Source organism: Bombina bombina, chromosome 12 (assembly GCF_027579735.1).
Source record: "Bombina bombina isolate aBomBom1 chromosome 12, aBomBom1.pri, whole genome shotgun sequence".
NCBI classification, from domain to species: Eukaryota; Metazoa; Chordata; class Amphibia; order Anura; family Bombinatoridae; genus Bombina; species Bombina bombina.
The window spans coordinates 63864494-63883547 of record NC_069510.1 but is presented as its reverse complement, the minus strand read 5'-3'; the positions used below and the strand labels follow the sequence as shown (position 1 = coordinate 63883547).

Sequence of the window (19054 nt, the reverse complement as noted above, 5' to 3'; positions counted from 1 at the left end):
AACAAAGATACGTTGAATTCATGAGAAAAAAAAAATATTTAAGGAAAATTTCTTTTGGGTTTTATTACATTTTTTCATTTATTAATATATTTAATATTTAGTGCTGCCCTAGGCATAGGCCTCGTTGGAATTTTGCAGATATGTGCTTGGTTATATTTTTATATGTAAATACATACTGATATTTAAATAGGAACATACCTTCAACCAGCCCTATACCTGGGCCAGCAATAAATATTACATATAACAATAAATTTATAAAGTAAAATACTTTCATTCACCTAGATTACAAGTTTTGCATTTGTGTTTTAACGCTGAAAAAATGGCCATTTCAGCATTAAAACAGCAACACAGCCATTACGAGTCTTGTCGGTATAGCTGTACCGCAAGCATTTTAGCCTGTAACGCAACATCAGTCCCGCACTCAAAAAAATTATGTTTTTGCATGGGATTTCCATAGCGCTGCCATTACAAGTTTTGCGGTGAGGCTAAAAAGCTTGCGTTACAAAACTGTTACACAAAACTCATATCTAAAATGTTACAAAGTACACTAACACTCATAAACTACCTATTAACCCCTAAACCGAGGCCCTCCCGCATCGCAAACACTATATTAAAATTATTAACCCCTAATCTGCCACTCCTGACATCGCTGCCACTAATAAAATTTATTAGCCCCTATTCCGACGCTCTCCGACATCGTCACCACTATAATAAAGTTATTAACCCCTATTCCCCCGCACCCCAACATTGACCACAATATAATAAAGATTTTAACCCCTATTCTGCCGCTCCCCGACATCGCCACAACTAAATAAACTTATTAACCCCTAAACCTCTGGCCTCCCACATAACTGCCACTAAATAAACCTATTAACCCCTAAACCGCCAGCCCCCCACGTCGCAAAAAAATAAATGAAACTATTAACCCCTAAACCTAACAACCCCCTAACTTTAAATTAAAATTACAAGATCCCTATCTTAAAATAAATCAACACTTACCTGGGAAATTAAAAAAACCTAAGTTTAAACTATAAATTAAACTAACTTAACTATTATACTAAAATTAAAATAACTATCAAATAAATAAATTAAATTAATCATTAAAAAATCCTAACACCCTTCCCATCACTCTTCCTAAGGGCTACATATCTCAGTTGCAAAAAATAATAGAACAATACATATGGGCTGACACCAAGCCCAGAATCCCCAGACGCACTATGTACCTACCGAGAGACAAAGGCGGACTCGGGCTGCCAGATATCTCCCTTTATAAAAGGGTGATTAGCCTTCAGAAGATAATTGAATGGGCACAAAACGAAAAATACAAAGCATGGATTGAGATAGACAGGCAAATCCTCAGAATTAATAATGTGAGCACCTTAGCGTGGCTCCAACCCTCTCAGCGCCCTAACATAATTAAGAACTATCACCTCTTAACAGAAACATTCAATACCTGAGACTCAACCGTAGCTACCTCCACTCACATCTCCTCGAGACACTCACCCTTAACACCAATACTTGAAAACCCCGAAATTCCCTATCACAAAATAGGTTTCTTTAGACTAGCACCATATAAACTCAAAGAAGGATCAGTCTACGGAGTAGTTGAAAATGGAAAGATCATCCCACAAACCACACTCAGGGACACCTTCCCTAAGGTTTTCTCCTCTTGGCTGCAATACAACCAGCTGGTACATTTTATATCCGGCCATAGACAAAAGCAAAATATGGGCAGGGCACTCACTCCATTTGAACAACTTTGCACGGGGAAATCCCTACCAAGACACCTAATATCTCTCCTCTACAAATTAGGCGCTTCCCCGGGCACAGACACTCTCCCGGCTTATGTCACACAATGGAATACAGATTTAGGGATAGATAACGATGAACACTCATGGTTAAAAGCTTTTAGATTAATCAAAAAATCATCTGTCTCGTCAACCATCCAAGAACTCCATATTAAACTCATAGGTAGATGGTACCTAACCCCAGTTAGACTTCACAGAATATTCCCAACAGTAAGTCATATGTGTTGGAGAGGTTGCGGAGGGACTGGTTCCCTGCTTCACATATGGTGGTCCTGCCCCCTAATTATGCCCTTCTGGACAGAAATCTTTGACAAAATGTCTGAAATCCTCAACATCCCCCTGCCAAAAACACCTGAGATTTTATTATTCTTAACGATTCCCAAAACACAAAGCCAAACACACCTCTCTCTGCTGTTAATCATGCTCACTAGCACGAAAAAACTGATCCCTAAAAAATGGAAGAAACAAAATCCTCCCACGGTAGGTGAATGGCACTCACAAGTCGAGGAAGTCCTATTACTGGAAAGATATTACTACCTTAAAAATCACAAACTAGAAGAATATGAATTCCTGCGCGCACTATGGCAGGGAACAATATAACCAATCACTTAGACATACGCGCATGCTGTGTTTTTTTTTTTTTTTTTTTCCTCTGCCCCAATCCTTCTCCTCTAACCCAACCCTCCCTTCCCTCCTGACTATGGAACCCCCCTGATACCCCTCTCTATCCCCCTCTCTCCATCTATTATGACCCTTCTAAACTCTTAATTGTTTACTCTGAAAAATGGAAAAGTTTATATATGTTTCCTCTTGCTTCTGCTACAGACCACGGAGCAAGAGTTTTGTATCATTTTTGAAGTGTAAGATCTTTATGCACAAGGAAACACAATGTACAGTTTCCTCTTTGTATATGTTTTTTATACTATGCTGACTGTTATTATATCCAACTATGCTATTGTAATCTTTACACTTCAATAAAGCTTGATTTAAAAATAAAAAATAAAAAAAATAAATAAATAAAAATCCTAACACTACTACAAAAATTAAATATACAATTCCAAAAAATAAAAAATACTAAATTCCAAAAAAAAAAAAAATACTAAAGTACAAAAAATAACAAACACTAAATTACGATAAATAACAAACAAAATTATCCAAAATAAAAACAAATACACCTAATCTAATAGCCCTATAAAAATAAAAAAGCCCTCCCAAATAAAATAAACCCTAGCCTACAATAAACTACCAATAGCCTTTAAAAGGGCCTTTTGTAGGGAATTCCCCTAAAGAAATCAGCTCTTTTCCCTGAAAAAAATACAAAGACCCCCCGCCAACAGTAAAACCCACCACCCAACCAACCCCCCAAAATAAAAATCCTAACTCTAAAAAACCTAAGCTACCCATTGCCTGAAAAGGGCATTTGTATGGGCATTGTCCTTAAAAGGGCATTCAGCTCTTTTTCTTGTCCTGAAAAGGGCATTCAGCTCTTTTAAGAAAAGCCCAAACCCTAATCTAAAAAAAAAAAAAAAACACCCCAAAAAAAGTTTTAAAAAACCTAACACTAACCCCCGAAGATCCACTTACATTTTCTGAAGTCCGGACATCCAGGCGGCAAAGTCTTCATCCAGGCGGAGAGGTCTTCATCCATCCAAGCGGCATCTTCTATCTTCATCCAGGCGGCATCCTCTATCTTCATCCTTGCGGCGCGTAGCGGGTCCATCCTGAAGACATCCGGCGCAGAGCATCCTCTCAAATCAGCCAATAGGATGAGAGCTTCTGAAATTCTATTGGCTGATTTGAATAGCCAAAAGAATTTCAGTAGCTCTCATCGTATTGGCTGATTTGAACAGCCAATAGGATTTAAGTAGCTCTCATCCTATTGGCTGATTTGAATTTCAAAAATCCAATCAGCCAATAGTAATGCAAGAGACGGCATTTTGTAAAGGCTCTCTTGCATAGTTAAAATAAATACAAATTTACCTGTAAAATAAACCCTAACCTAAGTTACAATTACACCTAACACTACACTCTCATTAAACTAATTTACTAAATTACCTACAATTAACTACAATTAAATAAAATAAACTAAAGTACGAACCCCCCCCCCCCACTAAATTACAGAAAAAAATAAAATAATTACAAGACTTTTAAACTAATTACACCTACTCTAATCCCCCCAATAAAATAAAAAAAGCCCCCCAAAATAATAAAAATCCCTACCCTATACTAAATTACAAATAGCCATTAAAAGGGCCTTTTGCAGGGCATTGCCCCAAAGTAATCAGCTCTTTTACCTGTAAAAAAAAGACAATACCCCCCCAACATTAAAACCCACCACCCACACACCCAACCCTACTCTAAAACCCACCAATCCCCCTTAATAAAACCTAACACTAACCCCTTGAAGATCACTCTACTGTGAGACGTCTTCACCCAGCCGGGCACAAGTGGTCCTCCAGAAGGGCAGAAGTCTTCATCCGATCCGGGCAGAAGAGGACCTCCAGATGGCTAGAAGGCTTCATCCAGGTGGCATCTTCTATCTTCATCCATCCGGAGCGGGTCCATCTTGAAGCCAGCCAATGCGGAGCATCCATCCAGACCGACGACTACACGACGAATGACGGTTCCTTTAAATGACGTCATCCAAGATGGCGTCCCTTGAATTCCGATTGGCTGATAGGATTCTATCAGCCAATCGGAATTAAGGTAGGAAAAATCCTATTGGCTGATGCAATCAGCCAATAGGATTGAAGTTCAATCCTATTGGCTGATCCAATCAGCCAATAGGATTGATCTCGCATTCTATTGTCTGTTCCAATCAGCCAATAGAATGCAAGCTCAATCCTATTGGCTGATTGGATCAGCCAATAGGATTTTTCCTACCTTAATTCCGATTGGCTGATAGAATCCTATCAGCCAATCGGAATTCAAGGGACGCCATCTTGGAAGACGTCATTTAAAGGAACCGTCATTAGTCGTGAAGTCGTCGGTCTGGATGGATGCTCCACGTCGGCTGGCTTCAAGATGGACCCGCTCCGTATGGATGAAGATAGAAGATGCTGCCTGGATGAAGACTTCTAGCCGTCTGGAGGTCCTCTTCTGCCCGGATCGGATGAAGACTTCTGACCACTTGTGCCCAGTTGGGTGAAGACGTCTCAAGGAAGGGTGATCTTCAACGGGTTAGTGTTAGGTTTTATTAAGGGGGGATTGGGTGGGTTTTAGAGTAGGGTTAGGTGTGTGGGTGGGGGGTTTTAATGTTGGGGGAGGTATTGTCTTTTTTTTTCAGGTAAAAGAGCTGATTACTTTGGGGCAATGCCCCGCAAAAGGCCCTTTTAAGGGCTATTTGTAATTTAGTACAGGGTAGGGATTTTTATTATTTTGGGGGGATTTTTTATTTTATTAGGGGGATTAGAGTAGATGTGATTAGTTTAAAATTCTTGTAATTATTTTTTTTTTTTCTGTAATTTAGTGGGTTTTTTTTCCTACTTTAGTTTATTGTATTTAATTGTAGTTAATTGTAGGTAATTTAGTAAATTAGTGTTAGGTGTAATTGTAATTTAGGTTAGGTTTTATTTTACAGGTAAATTTGTATTTATTTTAGCTAGGTAGTTATTAAATAGTTAATAACTATTTAGTAACTATTCTACCTAGTTAAAAAAAATACAAAGTTGCCTGTAAAATAAAAATAAACCCTAAGCTAGATACAATGTAACTATTAGTTATTTTGTAGCTATCTTAGGGTTTATTTTATAGGTAAATATTTAGTTTTAAATAGGAATAATTTATTTAATTGTAGTAATTTTATTTTGTTTTATTTAAATTATATTTAAGTTAGGGGGGGTTAGACTTAGGGTTAGACATAGGTTTAGGGGTTAATAAATATAATATAGTGTTGGCAGATTAGGGGTTAATAAATGTAGGTAGGTTTCGGCGATGTTGGGGACGGCAGATTAGGAGTTAATAAAATTGAACTCGTGTTTGCGAGGCGGGAGTGTGGCGGTTTAGGGGTTAATATATTTATTAAAGTGGCGGCGATGTCTGGTCGGAAGATTAGGGGTTAAAAAATGTATTTAAGTGTTTGCGATGTGGGGGGGGCCTCGGTTTAGGGGTTAATAGGTAGTTTATGGGTGTTAGTGTACTTTTTAGCACTTTAGTTAAGAGTTTTATGTTACGGCGTTAGCCCATAAAACTCTTAACTACTGACTTTTAAATGCGGTACGAGTCTTGACAGGAGAGGGTCTTCCGCTCACTTTCTCCAAGACTTGTAATACCGGCGTTAGGCAAGTCCCATTGAAAAGATAGGATACGCAATTGACGTAAGGGGATTTGCGATAAGGTCGAGTCGTGGAATAAAAGTGAGCGGTACACCTGTACCTGCCAGACTCGTAATACCAGCGGGTGTTAAAAAGCAGCATTGGGACCTCTCAACACTGCTTTTTGAGGCTAACGCAAGACTCGTAATCTAGGCGATAGTTTGTTATAAATCTGGTTTTATAGAATTCTTGAAGGAAATGGTGGAGATCATTTTGATTACAGTTGAATTTGTATTTATAAAGGAGTGTTATTTGCTGCTCACTCACAATCCACCCTCCACCATCCGTGTGCAGATCACACAGGACCTTCAGTGGTTGTTCTCCATCTGGGTAGATTGTGTACCAGTCACTTAGAACCATCCCCTGATCCAGCAGCTCCTTACAGTTCCTTGCAACTATGACATAAAGAAAAGAAGCATAAAAACCTCCACTAGAACAGGGAACCCACATAGGAATACATTATACGCAGGGGTTTATTGACCTCACTGAGACTTGGTAAAATCGGTTATTGGTGGGAGAATAAGTTGGGTCAGAAAACTCTTTGAGATTGTAATATAAAATCTTTGATTATGTGTAGTAAAACAGTAATTTGATAAGCGCTTCTAAAGAATTGTGATGAACCCATAACAAGCATAGATTGCTGTGTCTACTTCAGTAACCAGTCCTGATTGGCTCCTAATAAGGCAAGTGGTGGGCGGAGTTTGACTACTGAAAAATAACCAAGGTGATAATGTATTCTAAACATTTTCAAACTTAACCCGTATATTAGTTTATTGCTAGACTTCAGAAAAATCTCAGAATTAATCTCAGAATGAGCAAAAATCTCCGGCTCTACCTCCCCCTTCCTTCTGTAGGTTGCTTCTTTTTCTGTGGCCTTGTTATGAAGGGAGATTAGTAAGTACCTTCTGCTACGATAGGATGGAATTCTTTGTAAAAGTGGACTTGCCTTTATGTGTTTTGGAAGGGCGGCACAATAGGCTGCGCTCTCAACTGTCCTGCGTTTTTTAGGATGATAGCATTTCTGTCCTACTGTCCCTCATACCATTCTTCCTATTCCTACCCTATAAATGTCCCAGTTGCACAAAATGTAACCAAGGGCTGCAAAGTCCTGCCCCTCAACCCCCTATGATCTACCTTGACTCTGCTTGGCCTGCACTGACTCATGGAGGCCTATTTATCAAGCCGTCAACTGTGCTGCATTCGCCGGCACCAATACGCTCGCTTGACATCGCCTAACATCGCGGCCGCAGACCTGAATACGCTCTCCAAATTTAACACAAAAGCTGTCAAAAAAATGCGCACCAAGTACGGAGTGATGAGCAGCGGACTGTTGTTAACTGACAGTCATCAATCTCGCTGCTATTCGGCTTTTTCACAGCTTTATTTGTACCCTGTCACTAAACACCGCCACTATACTAAAATGTTTAACCCCTATCCCGCCGCAACTAAATAAAGTCATTAACCCCTAAACCGCCGCTCCCGGAGCCCACCGCAACTCTAATAAACTTATTAACCCCTATCCCGCTGCTCCCGGTCCCGGCCGCCACCTACATTATGTTCTTAACCCCTAATCTGCCGCCCCCTACACCGTCGCCACCTACATTATGTTCTTAACCCCTAATCTGCTGCCCCCTACACCGCCGCCACTTACATTATGTTCTTAACCCCTAATCTGCTGCCCCCTACACCGCCGCCACCTACATTATGTTCTTAACCCCTAATCTGCTGCCCCCTACACCGCCGCCACATACATTATGTTCTTAACCCCTAATCTGCCGCCCCCTACACCCCTGCCACCTACATTATGTTCTTAACCCCTAATCTGCCACCCCTTACACCGCCGCCACCTACATTATGTTATTAACCCCTATCCCGCCGATCACGGAGCCCACCACAACTAAATAAAGTTATGAACCCCTAAACCACCAGCCCCCCACATCGCCATAAACTAAATTAACCTATTAACCCCTAAACCTAACAACCCGCTAACTGTACATTAAATATTAACTCATCCCTATCTTATAATAAATTTAAACTTACCTTTAGAATTAAATTAAACTATATTAAATTAATAGTTAACCTACCCTAACTGTTATACTAAAATTACATTAAACTATATTAAATTAATAATTAACCTACCCTAACTGTTATACTAAAACTACATTAAACTACAAATTAAATTAACTATATTATATATTTAAAAACCTAACCCTACTCAAATAATTGAAATCTACACTAAAAAATTACTAAGTTACAAAAAACTAACAACTAAGTTACAAAAAAATAACAAACACTAAGCAAAAGTATTCAGATAGTGCCGAATTTGCATTCGGAACATCTGTAGTGACGTAAGCATCGATCTGTGTCGGACTGAGACCGGCGGATCGTATGTTACGTCACAGATTTCTACTTTTGCGGGTCTGTAGGCTTTGATAACTAAGGGGAATCAAGATCGCCACAATTACGCTGCGGAATTCCAGAGTATTTGCAGTTGACGGCTTGATAAATAGGCCTCATGGGATATCACAACTATGCTGCATAACAGAGGTGGACTGGGCTGAAGGCATGGAAGCAATTGCCACCTGGTAACAGTTTACTTTTCATAGCTGTGCCTGTGGTATCTATCTGGTGTGCACAGTAAATCACACACACTTTCACATTTAAAGACACACACAAGCAAGAGAGAACCAACTGTAAGCATGTGCAGTATGTTGCAAAAGCACAATGCCACCTTTTTTGCTGTGGCAACTGTTTCCCACCAAACCCAGACATGTTTGGTGCTGACACAGCTTGAAACTCAGACACACAAACGGAAACTCAAACTGTCCGGGTCATTCCCAGACAGGTAGCAACCCTATGATCAGTTGAACGTATTTACAGTGCTGTTAAGAGTGGGAATGTCATAAGGTAAAGACAGATAATGTTATTCTTATGACTGTGTCTACTGCTCAGTACAAGAGTTTTCTGCAATGCATTGAAGATATAGGGGCATATTTATCAATGTGCGAGCAGACATGATACGAAGTAGCATATCATGTCCGCTGCACATCGATAAATGCCGACAGCATACGCTGTCGGCATTTATCATTGCACCACCAGTTCTTGTGAACTGCTGGTGCAATGCCGCCCCCTGCAGATTCGCGGCCAATCGGCCTCTAGCAGGGGGTGTCAATCAACCTAATCGTATTCGATCGGGTTGATTTCTGTCCGCGGCCTCAGAGCAGTAGACATGTGCGTTTCGATTTGTTCCGAATCAAAATTCGGCCGAATTTGTTAAATTCGGAGATTCGGATCGATTCGAATTTCCGAATTACGGTAGTACCGAATCTACCGAATAAATCCGATTTAGTTCGGATTTATTTGTTACATTTGGATGGCTATGGATTACACTAGTATTGTACAGTATATTAGATTATATCACTCTGCTATGGGTTACACCTAATATACAGTACATAATACTAGTCTAATACACAGCACATCCCAACACATACCGAAATTCCGAATTTCCGAATCGAACCGAACCGAACCGAATCCAGCCGAATTTATTCTAATCCGAATGAATCCGAAACAAATTCATTCAAATTTTTCCGAATTCGAATCGATCCGAACCGAAATTCGAAAACATCCGAATCGATCCGAACCGAACCTAATTTTTCGGCCATGCACAAGTCTACAGAGCAGGCGACAGACAAGTTATGGAGTCTTTAGACCTCTGCTTCACAACTTCTATTTCCGGAGAGCCTGAAGAATCGCTTCATCCTTCATACGGAGCTTGATAAAATTTCCCCATAATATTAACTTAGCATGACATGTGTTTGATGTTATCAGTGATCTATTATTGATGAAGCACGGGTGTCCAACCATTCCAAATGAAGGGCCAATTTGCATTTAATGTCATTCACAAGCATTGTAAATACATTTTTTTAAAGATATTCTATTAATCAAAACAAAAACATACAGAGATCTATAAAAATAGACTTTGAATGAACAATTTTTAGCAGTGCCACAGACCAATATATATATATACTGAACAAAAATCATATGCATTGCACCCACACAAATAGGAACAGTTATAGTAAAGAGGAGTATGTGACAAATGGTGCAAAGGCAGATAGGATTAGTGACACATGGAGAAGTGGGACACTAGAGTAACTGTATTGGAGGGACAGCACGGTAGCCGGAAATCTTCAGGTTAGGCAAAATCTGGTTTGGTGGTATAGTGAAGAGTTAGTTATCAACCTTGTCACTCACCATAGATTGAATCAGATTTTCCAGGTTCTCCTTTTTCTCCTGTAAGTAAATAAAACATGAGTTTGTTAGTGAGCTCTGCAGATTATACAATGCCTATGTTTACTTCTACTGTATCAAACTATAATCTATTGCTATAAAATGATCACCATGTTAATGGCTGCCACCGATCCATAAGGTATTAAATGACCTATTGGTGTAAGTGTGAAACAAAATACCTTACATTAACAAAACCAATAACCAAATAACCACACAGAGAGTTGAAAGGTAAAACAACACTCAGGTTGTTTATTAAGGCACTAAACTTCATTAACAGAAAAAACATGAATGCAAACTTTTGCAAATTATTAATCAGTATGGTGGCAGTCAAATCCTAACCTAACTTAACCCCTGCATAGCTAGTCATAGGCCCAGGCGCTCTGACACAGTGCGGAACATAGCTAAAACACACTACAAGACAGAGGCAACTTACTCAAGCTGTTCGTCCACTGCACACTCAGGAGAAGCATCCTTAGGCCCGCAACTAAGGATATAGATCCCCCCACAATGGCTGTCACTCCTCCCTGCTCTCTGTCTGCCGCCTGGACCAAGAATGCCAGATAATTCTAGGGTGCAACACCACTTCAACCATAAGGGCCTTTAGTTCAGTGGATTGTACAACATGCTGTATCTAAAGGGGAACTTCTACATTATCAGGTATTACCAAAAATGTTAGTCGACTCTTACCCATGAGCCTGGACTCTAAAGCCACCACAAAGGAGCTGAGACAATAAATGCCACCATAAACTGGGTGGGAGGCTGGAAGAAACTCCATGGTGTCCAAAAGAAGAAAAAAGGCCTGAAGACTCAGGAGAGCTGTAAGTAAAGACCTCCCTACAAACTGCAACAAAGTTGCAACCTAAAACACACACATTCACACACCTCCTAAGGCCCTTAACCCTTAATTGTGTTCCATGCTAAATTCAGCCCTTTACCTCCATTTTTAACTATAAAAGCTCACTCAGCCCAGCATTCTGGGCTGAGTCATTGCCTTCCATTCTTGTTCCTGGTTCCTTTGAAGCAAAAGCATACTTACCTGCTACCTGTGTATGCTCACCTTGTTCCAGATACTCTTGCATATTTACCTTGTACCTGTGTCTGCTCACCTGGTTCCTGACACTACACGTACTTACCTGATACCTGTATTTGCTCACCTTTTCTAGAGGACAAGCATACTTACTCAGCACCTGCATATGCTCACCTGGTTCCTGAACACCAAGCGGACTTGCCTAATATCTGTTTATGCTTACCTAGTTCCTTCCTGAAGCTGTACCTATCTGGTATCCCGTGACAGTCTCACCAACAGTACCCGCTTAGTGTCCTGTGCCTTCTAAGAAACCTGTGTCTACTATACCAGTGACAGCCTTCCTAGCTTTTCAGAGCAATATGTCAGGACCAAATTGTCAAGGACTGATAAAAAAGTGGAGTTGTAGTGACAGATAGATTGGTCAGGGAAAGAAAAGGAGGTGATGAATGAGAGCAGAAGTTTTAGAGATAGTGTTGATCTAGTGACTTCAGTGGAGTTTGTTATGAAAATTAGATCAAGGGAGAAGGAGAGTAATAGGAAGAGCTGTGATGTTGCAAGTGAGGAGATGATGGTCAGAAAGAGGAAAAGGGAAGTTTGTGAAGGGTTGAGAGAGTGCATTGATAGCTGAAAATCAGATCAAGGCAGTGTTCATCTTTGTAGGAGGGAGAGTTGGTCCATTGTGAAAGACTGTAAGATGAAATGAGCTGGAGAAGTTATTTTGCTCCAGGGGGCAGTAGGATTATCAAGAGGGAGGTTGAAATTCCAAGAATGTGGGCAGGAGTGTCTGAGGAAAGGAAATAAGGCAATCAGGGAGAAAAATGATCAAGAGAGTTGAGGAGCATCAGGGGTGTTATATAACCATAACACATAGAGAGAGGGGAGAGAACAAGTGAATCATGTGGCTTTCAAAGGAAGAAAATGTGAGGGACGAGATAGGTTGTATTTTCCGAAAGGCGCAATGAGAGGAAAGTAAAATACCTACACCACCTCTTTGTCTGTTTCCAGGCCTAGGGGTGTGGCTGAAGTGGAGACCCCAAGTGACAATGCAACAGGGGAAGTAGTGTCTGAGGGAGAGAGCCAGGTTTCTGTGAGAGCCAGAAGGTTGAGGGAGTGTGCGTTAAAGAGGTCATGAATCAAAGTGAGCTTGTTGTAAACAGAGGGACAGTTCCAGAGTGCACAAGTGAAGGGGGTGTTGGCTTTGGATACACAATGATAGAGCAGGTGGTGAGGGGGAAGGAGTAGATAAATAATACCGTATGTTATATAGACAAGAGATAGCAAAAAGGAACATGGCGTTATGGAGCATTTTTACAAAAGGGAAACGGTGAAACAAATAAAACACAATATTACAGCAACACTTGTCTTGTGTCTTGTCCTCTGTTCAATTATTGCTCTTGAGCACTTCTCCATCATCCTATCTAAGTGTGTTTGTTTGTCCTCTGTTCAATCCTTGTTAATTCTTATTGTCACTTATAAAATGCTCACTTAAGAAATGCAAGCATATGATATTATGATAGTGCAACCTGCACTTAAAGTCATCACATGACAGCAATGTAATGCTACTAGTCTGAGCTGATTTCAAGGACATATATTGTGTGTTTGTTTCTTTCTATATTGGATGTCACCTGTCTGCACATACAGTTCTCATGTCCACTTACAAGTAATCAGCCTTCATACCCAGCCAGGGGTCAAGTCCTACAAATAAAAGTGTGAAAACCCACCAAGACCTCCACCCCCCTCACAAGTAATATTGTTTTATATACACACACACACTGTATTTATATGTATATAATCTATACACCCTGGTTAATGAAAGCAAATTAAAACCAATGAAGGGCTGAATGGCTGCCTTGGGGCCTGAGGATAGACACCCATGGTTACATTTTTACATGGCAAGGGTAACATTTTTATTTGTAATTTAGGATTCAAATGATACTGAATACTTAGATACCAGACACACACTTTTTAGAACACATGAAGTAGCATTTGTATATAGATGATGTTGAATAATCCAAAAAGCTAAGAGCCTTAGTAAAATTTTAGGAGATGTTACACCCTAGTCCTCAGGATGTGCAATGCTCTGTAATGTAAACCTCTGATATCATGATCTTGATCAGGTTTTGTGTGTGCACTCACTCTAAAGTAAAAAACAATGGTAATGTGATTTAAAGTAAAAATATGGTAACAAGGCATCTGAGTATCATTTTCTTTAACAGTTAACACGTATACAAAGTAAATGTATAGCAAGTAACACTAGCTGGGGAAGCAGGAGGCATGAGGGCACAGTAACAGTAAAAGCAAACAGATCACCTTTCACTTTGGGATGAAACTTTTAAGGTTGAATCTGTAGCAGATACATTATCTTGCACAGGTCAGCATTCTGCAGATAATCTAGCCTGCTGACCATAAATTGATTGACATACAGACACCAACATAGATAAACAGACTGTACATACTATTGGTGTATACAATAAAGTAATTGGGCTTATCCTACTTCCAAGATGTTTGACAAACAGACACATGTATTTCCCTTACAAACCTCAACCCAGCTATCTCTGTAAGAACTAAACTAAACAAAACTAAAAAGAATTCAGTGATAAAGCAGGAAGCTGGAAGAACATGACTCTTCCCTGCTTGATGAGCACATTTTTTCTTTGGTGACACCTGTTTAATGTCAAGATACAGGGTGTCCATACTTTGTTTTTAATCCACATGGTGCAAAGCCAACTTAGCTTCAGTTCCTCACACCCTCCTTCCTCCCCTCTATTTCCTTTCCAGGGCAGGGTGTTACTCCCCATTACTAGAGGATCTCACTAACCCTATAACAAGACTGTGCTCTCTTCAGCTCCTCCCACCATCAGCAGCAGCAGCATTTACTGAACCGTTTCTGTTCTCTGTCCAGGGGGAACTAAGTTCCTCCTGCAAAAATAGTGCAGGAACTCCGTTCCCATGCATTCCCGCTGGACTTGACCCCTGTACCCAGCCCTAGAACAGAGCCAAATGCCCATAACAACAGCTGATAAACCACTTAATATAGGCTGCAGATGTTTGCTCTGGCTTTGTGCTCTGTATAATGCTCATGACAATGAGAACTAATGCCCAACAGTTAGGGACTTCTTTGGTACTGTCACATCCAGATCTTAAATAACACAAACTTCTACTTACATAGCCCAGCAACTCCTGCAACGGGCATGTATTTTCCTAAACAAGAATACCTCCACCAGGCATATAATTGCCTGAGTCAGCATCGACTCCACCGGGCGTTACAGACAATCACAAACTATCCCATGTGGGATCCGCAAAAATGCCTGCTCCAGGCTGCATTGTTATTTGTAGACCCTCCTCTTCCTAAAGGGGCAAGAAAGTCAAAATTATACTTTCATGACTCAGAAAGAGCATGCATTTTTTTAATTTCACTGATATTATCAAATTTACATTGTTTGCTTAGGTACCTTTGTTAAAAAAACAAATATTTAAATATCCTCAGCAGCACCAATACACTACTGGAGCTAGCTACTGATTGGTGGCTTCACACATTTTTATTTTTTTGTCACTAGCTCACCAGGTGTATTCAGCTAGCTCCCGTTAGTGCATTGCTGCTCTCTGCTTATGTGTTTAATCCCTTTGCAGAGGTTAAACTCATGGTTACATGTAAGCAATAATGCAATAATAACATTGCCCTAACATATTATAGTATTTTCTTTATGCAGTTATAGTCCTTTAATGCAGGTTATGGGGTATATTTATCCGTATGGAGCTTGATGCCCCGTGTTTCTGGCGAGCCTTCAGGCAGACATCGCCAGAAATCAACCAGATGGAATACGATCACAAGAACTGCTGGTGCAATGATAAATGCCGAGAGCGTATGCTGTCAGCATTTATCGATGTGTAGCGGACATGATCCGCAATATCAGAACATGTCCGCTCGCACAATGATAATTCGGCCCCTAAATTGTCAAGCTCATCACCTCCCTTATTCTCAAGCACATAACTGGCATAGGAAGAATAACTTTACAGCAAGCACAAAAATAAACAAACAAGGGATATGTGATTAACCCTTCAGCATCTGTATAGCCGGACGCCACACAGCACACTAGTTTATATAGATGTTAGACAGACTGAAATAAGATATTGATATTACCTCAGTATGTTTAACCTGCTAACTATTGTGATGAGGTTGCTGGAATGGAGAACAATATATGTAGAAATGTCTTCAGTTTTTTTTTAACTTTTGCTAAAACACTATTGAAAGTTTCACAAGTCGTTGGCATTAAGCGGCTCCCTGATGCCAGCAAATGGAATTCAATCTCCCTGAAATTCCAAGTACCATGATCCAATGTGGTCCAAATCTGGAAAAGTATTTCTTTAAGGAATGCCTTTAGTTGCTGGGACTTTATAGAACCCTCAAAGCATTCATCAGTAACCAAAAAGCCCCCACTGATTTTAATAAAATAAAACACAATACTACCTTATTTACTGCACGTCATTAAACTTTGTATTCTAAAATATTTAAGCATTCAACAAGTGTACGATGATTGGAAAAAAAGGTTTGTTGTATGTGGTTGTGCAATAAAGCTACGTTTTTTAAATGTGACTTTAGTGGGAAGCTACTTTAATGATAAGTCTCTATCTTATTTAGGGTTTCAAGGTGTCCAATATATAACTGGGAGGGGGTGGCGCAGTAGCGGGTGAAGCCACCTCCCTGAAATTAGTTTTTGCAGGTTGGGATGTCTGTATAATGTAAAGATTCATTTTTGATCGTTGCTGCTGCAGTGATTGCTGGCAGTAAGTTAATAGACTCAGAAATGTCCCCGTAAACCTGGATTTTTGGTATGTTTTAGTCCAAGCACATGAAGAGTCTGATTTCTTAAGCCCCTGCTAAGCAAAGCCTCAGGATATAAATTGAGCAAATAAACATGATCCAAATTGTGCAACACTATTGAGATGCCTTGCTTCCTCATCCCTTGCCTCCTACCCTCCCTGATATTGTACATCTCATGGCTTACGAGACCACAAATAAAGAAAACTACAGGGGAAAAAAACGTACTGACAAGAAAGTAAACTCAAAAGCCACAGTGACCTCTGTGGTGGGAGTACTGCACTGCACACAATATTATTATTAAACTAAAAGCAGACTAATTTGAACAAGGACAGACTTAAAAGGCAGGGACAGGAAGACAAAAAACAGTCGGTCACTATGCCATTCAATGACAGATGTAAGTCGCTAAACATTTCATAAAAAAGATCAGTCTTTAAACAGCTATCAATAAGTCAGAAGTATTTTTGGCTAAGCAATGTGTCTTAGTGAAAAAATAGCTAATTGAAATAGCATTATAAACGGCTGGATCTACCTTAAATGTGTAAATACAGAGGAAAATGTTTTACCAACTTCAGAGAAAGAAAAACAATTTTTTTTTGGACGTCACCTTTTGGACCTTGGTCTCCTCTTGCACCAGCTTCACCTATTATAAAAAAAAAAAAATTACCAAATTAATATCTCTACGTGTTTATAAAGTTCCCAACCAGGGGTGTATTTTGGCAAAGGACAATAGGATTTGAGGGGGAATCAGATTTTAAGGTGTAGTTTAATGGCATAAAAACCTTCATCCTCCGATGCTCTCCAAGTTTTTAATTTTAGTTTTAAAAAAATGAAATTATCCTTACTTGTCTAGTGGGAGAGGGTGACCCCATAACGTATAACTGGTCTTTGGTTGTGAGAAATATATGAAAAGAATTTAAGATATAATAGTTGGAGTACTTCCCAGTACCTAGCGCAGTATAAAATATGATTATGCTACGGTTTACGACATATCAACAAGGCGTATCTATTACACACAATGCCATGAATATCGAGCACCGCTTTCCTGTCTTTTTAAAGGGAGAGTGTACTGTAAAATTGTTTTTCCCTTAAAGGGATATAAAACCCAAAAATGTTATTTTGTGATTCAGATAGAGTATACAATTTTGAAACATATTCCAGTTTACCTCCATTATCAAATTTGCTTAGTTCCCATGGTATTCTTTGTTGAAAAGATACATAGGTAGGTGTGTGCAGCGCTACATGACAGGAAATAGTGCTGCCCTCTAGTGTTCTGGCAAATGGAAAACACTCTTGCATAACTGCTTCCATACAGTGCTCAAGACATGTGCACGCTCCTGAGCTTATGTCCCTGATTTTCAGGAAACAATACCAAGAGTGCAAAGAAAATGTGATAATAGAACTAAATTACTCGTTTAAACGTGCATGCTCTCTCTGAATCTTAAAAGAAGAAAATGTGTGTTTCATGTCCCTTTAAAAAGACAGGGTAGTCAAAAACAAATGTAGCCTATTAAAATATAGCTTTGGCTGTTGGTAAAATTTGCAATTGACATGCTGTGATGAGAGTGGGAGGTGACGTCACCGAATGGGGCGGGGCTTATGGTCGTTATTGTCTATGTCGCACTTACTGAGTTTGATGTGTTGTGCAAGCTGTATACTTCTATGCGCTGCAAAAACATAGCGTTGTACCTTCTATGCTGTGTCCTGCATCTCATGACACATGCATCACCTGTTTTACAGCTAAATCTCCTCAAAATTTGAAAAACCTTGCAAGGTGTTTCACTGCATACAGGGAGTGCAGAATTATTAGGCAAGTTGTATTTTTGAGGATTAATTTTATTATTGAACAACAACCATGTTCTCAATGAACCCAAAAAACTCATTAATATCAAAGCTGAATAGTTTTGGAAGTAGTTTTTAGTTTGTTTTTAGTTATAGCTATTTTAGGGGGATATCTGTGTGTGCAGGTGACTATTACTGTGCATAATTATTAGGCAACTTAACAAAAAACAAATATATACCCATTTCAATTATTTATTTTTACCAGTGAAACCAATATAACATCTCAACATTCACAAATATACATTTCTGACATTCAAAAACAAAACAAAAACAAATCAGTGACCAATATAGCCACCTTTCTTTGCAAGGACACTCAAAAGCCTGCCATCCATGGATTCTGTCAGTGTTTTGATCTGTTCACCATCAACATTGCGTGCAGCAGCAACCACAGCCTCCCAGACACTGTTCAGAGAGGTGTACTGTTTTCCCTCCTTGTAAATCTCACATTTGATGATGGACCACAGGTTCTCAATGGGGTTCAGATCAGGTGAACAAGGAGGCCATGTCATTAGATTTTCTTCTTTTATACCCTTTCTTGCCAGCCACGCTGTGGAGTACTTGGACGCGTGTGATGGAGCATTGTCCTGCATGAAAATCATGTTTTTCTTGAAGGATGCAGACTTCTTCCTGTACCACTGCTTGAAGAAGGTGTCTTCCAGAAACTGGCAGTAGGACTGGGAGTTGAGCTTGATTCCATCCTCAACCCGAAAAGGCCCCACAAGCTCATCTTTGATGATACCAGCCCAAACCAGTACTCCACCTCCACCTTGCTGGCGTCTGAGTCGGACTGGAGCTCTCTGCCCTTTACCAATCCAGCCACGGGCCCATCCATCTGGCCCATCAAGACTCACTCTCATTTCATCAGTCCATAAAACCTTAGAAAAATCAGTCTTGAGATATTTCTTGGCCCAGTCTTGACGTTTCAGCTTGTGTGTCTTGTTCAGTGGTGGTCGTCTTT

The 19054-nt window shown here is 39.9% G+C and overlaps 1 protein-coding gene across 1 annotated transcript in view; it reads right to left on the bottom strand.

The window, feature by feature from the left end:
* LOC128643023 (ficolin-1-like) overlaps positions 1-19054 on the bottom strand; it is a 49534-nt gene that overhangs the window by 12255 nt on the left and 18225 nt on the right. Inside the window, exons 4-6 of the mRNA XM_053695943.1 lie at positions 16871-16897; positions 10373-10411; positions 6389-6516 (exon numbers count right to left, since the gene is read on the bottom strand). Of these exons, the coding sequence (XP_053551918.1) occupies positions 6389-6516; positions 10373-10411; positions 16871-16897 (194 nt within the window). The remainder of the gene's footprint in view (positions 1-6388; positions 6517-10372; positions 10412-16870; positions 16898-19054) is intronic.